The following is a 2,653-nucleotide window of genomic DNA, read 5'->3' as shown; positions in this document are numbered from 1 at the left end:
CAATAATATAAAAATATTTTTTTATATTTACATATATTTTTTGATATTTTTAATATTTTTACTTTTATTCTACCCAAAAATGGATTCAAAATACGTATCCACTCAACAATCACAGAAACAACACAAGAATAGAGTCAGCACCCGAAATAAACGGTCCCACAAAATCTAAACCCGCACACAGACACACCCACGCTCCCTCTTTGCGCATAAAGCCATACATATTTCACGCAATACAAGATTTCCGTTCTTTCTAATTTTCTTGGATTCCCCGTTCCCAAGCGCTTCCTGCCTCCAAAATTTTCTGGCCATCCAAACACAATCTCCAATGATTCTTCCTCCTTTAACCGTCATGAAAATCCTAACCGTCACCAGATACTGACCCAAATAATAACATAACATCTCCTCAAAGGTTTCGTGTCTTGTCTTGCTTTCAAACATGGAAGTTTCTTTGAAGAGTAGGTCCATCAAGAGCAGAAGCAGAAGCGTAAGAGGCTGTATGTTCCATTGTTTCAGGCCGGATAGCTTCCTCGACGACGACGTTTCTTTCGATTATGCAACGCCGAGTCAAAAAGCCGAAAATGGAGATCCACTTCTCGGTTACATTGCCGTGGCAGAGAAGCAAGGCGTCGTGTTGCCCAAGTTATTATCGTCGGCCTGGAACTCGGTGAAACATGTTGGTAGCGGTGACGGCGGTGGCGGTGATGAAGTAAGTGGATTTCGTGCCAGAATGAAAGGCAGGAATGGTTCTTTTCGGCATGTATTCATGGCGGCTTTAAATGAGACAGCATTGGTTAGTCTTTCTTACATGTCCGTTTTGAAATTTGGATACTAATTTTCATTTGGCGGTTTTATCACGAAGGTTTGGACCACCAATTTTATGGGAATTGTTGCATTTTTTCTCCTCTTGTAACCCAACAAAATCATTATTATTCATACTTTCACATCATGATATTTTGGAACAGAAAATTATCTCGTATTAAGATTTTTCAAGAAACTACCAGACAAAAATCACTTTTGTGTTTTATCCAATGAGTAGTATGACTTATTAATTGCAAGAATTCATCACAGTTTTGTTCTATCTTCCTTCTCTAGTAGAATTTGGATATTGATTGATATAAATGTTTATGTAATTAATGTCAAAAAGAAACCTTAATCAGGTTTTATTTGCCATTTTATACACTCCTTTATATTCATGCATGATGCTTATATGAATCTTTTTTCTGGCCATATACAAAATACAGTTACTATTAAACAACTTTGCATAATTCTTTAGAACTTTGTTCCTTGTCTTATCTTAATTACAGGGAAGGAAGATTAAAAGAAGGCGAAGAAGAAAGAAGGAAAGGTTATTAGCCAAATCTTCAACCATAAGCAACCCAGAACAACAGTACTATAGTGATAAAATCTCGGAACAAGAACGCAGAATGAGGGTCCAAACCTACTCATGTACTTCCAATTCTTCTCGTAATTCATCTTTATTCACTCCAACATCTATATCATCAACAAGTAAAAACTCAACCAGTTCATGGGGCACTCAAGCTTCGACCTCCTCCTCAGAACAAAATGGCACACTGATAAGATCATCGTTGCCATTGAATGGAACTTGGGAACTAGCAACAGCGAAACGAAAGCAGGAGGAAATAGTTGTTATTGGAAATAGTAGTAGGAAGAAAGGGTTTAGTGGCGGTTTCAACAATATGAACATGTGGTTGTTTATGACTTGTAGCCTTACGGTGTTGATTCTGTGTGGTAAGTTTTGTGCTATACTGTGTACCTCAATTGGGTTGTTTGTGGTGTCGCCACATCGGAAAAGAAGGAAATGCAATGGGGGTTGTCTCTGTGAAGAGACTGATCTTGATTCTGCTGAGCATAAGAAGAAGATTATTATGGAAGGTATGCTTGATAGGAGAAGTAGCAATAGCCGCTCCTAAGAGCAATGTATGCTTTTGCAAACTCACATGTAGCCAAAAAAAACAAACAAACAAACAAACATGGTAGGGGGCGATTTATACTTTTTTTTTTCTTTAATTCTTCTTAATTTTGCTCCTTTTGTGGTTCATTTTTGAACTTGAGGCTTTAGCTAAATACGTATGTAAAATACATTGAAAGTCATTAGAATTGGTTTAGTAGCGAGGGATTTGAATAGGATGGTATGTATGAAATTTTAGATTTAAAAGTCCATCGCCATTGTGTAATAGAAAATGTAATGCACAGACTAATTTTTTTTCAATTTATTTCATTTCCAAGTTATAGGAAAGAACTTGAAATTCTGTTGTTTTTGCTTCTCTGTGAACTGTGATAGTGAAGGAATCAGTGTCAATATGGAAATAACGTTAAAATATGGTCCTGCACATAAACTACATTTGGCAATTTCATGCAAAATTACAAATAAAAATGTTCAAGAAAATCCTAAAAAGTAAATTCCAAAATCGCTAGTGGCGAGTAGCCAGGCCACTATGGCGGGTTTAGTTCGCATTATTTCACTCAAATCAAAGATCCGAAGTGCTTCAACTTGAGCTTTGTCCAAAAATAGGTTCAAGAATTAGATTGTCATGTTAGGAATTTTTGCACCCTAGTATTTCATCACATTTGTTAGCGGAACAATTTTTTAGTAAAAAAAAAATATATATTTGAGATCTTGATAATCCGAATA

General features: G+C 36.2%; 1 protein-coding gene across 1 annotated transcript; it reads left to right on the top strand.

The window, feature by feature from the left end:
* LOC110270073 lies at positions 148-1,954 on the top strand. Its single transcript, XM_021118553.1, has 2 exons — positions 148-790; positions 1,305-1,954. Exons 1-2 carry the CDS (start codon positions 437-439, stop codon positions 1,929-1,931), a joined length of 981 nt encoding a protein of 326 aa, XP_020974212.1. The 5' UTR covers positions 148-436; the 3' UTR covers positions 1,932-1,954.

The sequence above is a fragment of the Arachis ipaensis genome, chromosome B03 (assembly GCF_000816755.2).
Source record: "Arachis ipaensis cultivar K30076 chromosome B03, Araip1.1, whole genome shotgun sequence".
Classification (NCBI taxonomy): Eukaryota; Viridiplantae; Streptophyta; class Magnoliopsida; order Fabales; family Fabaceae; genus Arachis; species Arachis ipaensis.
Note: the sequence above shows the minus strand (reverse complement) of the source record. Positions and strands in the feature narration are given on the sequence as shown.

Bases quoted from the DNA above. Each gene is read 5' to 3' on its own strand.
- LOC110270073 (XM_021118553.1), top strand. From the start codon at position 437: ATGGAAGTTTCTTTGAAGAGTAGGTCCATCAAGAGCAGAAGCAGAAGC. The intron at 791-1,304 runs GTTAGTCTTTCT...TCTTAATTACAG, and splicing joins CTTTAAATGAGACAGCATTG to GGAAGGAAGATTAAAAGAAG.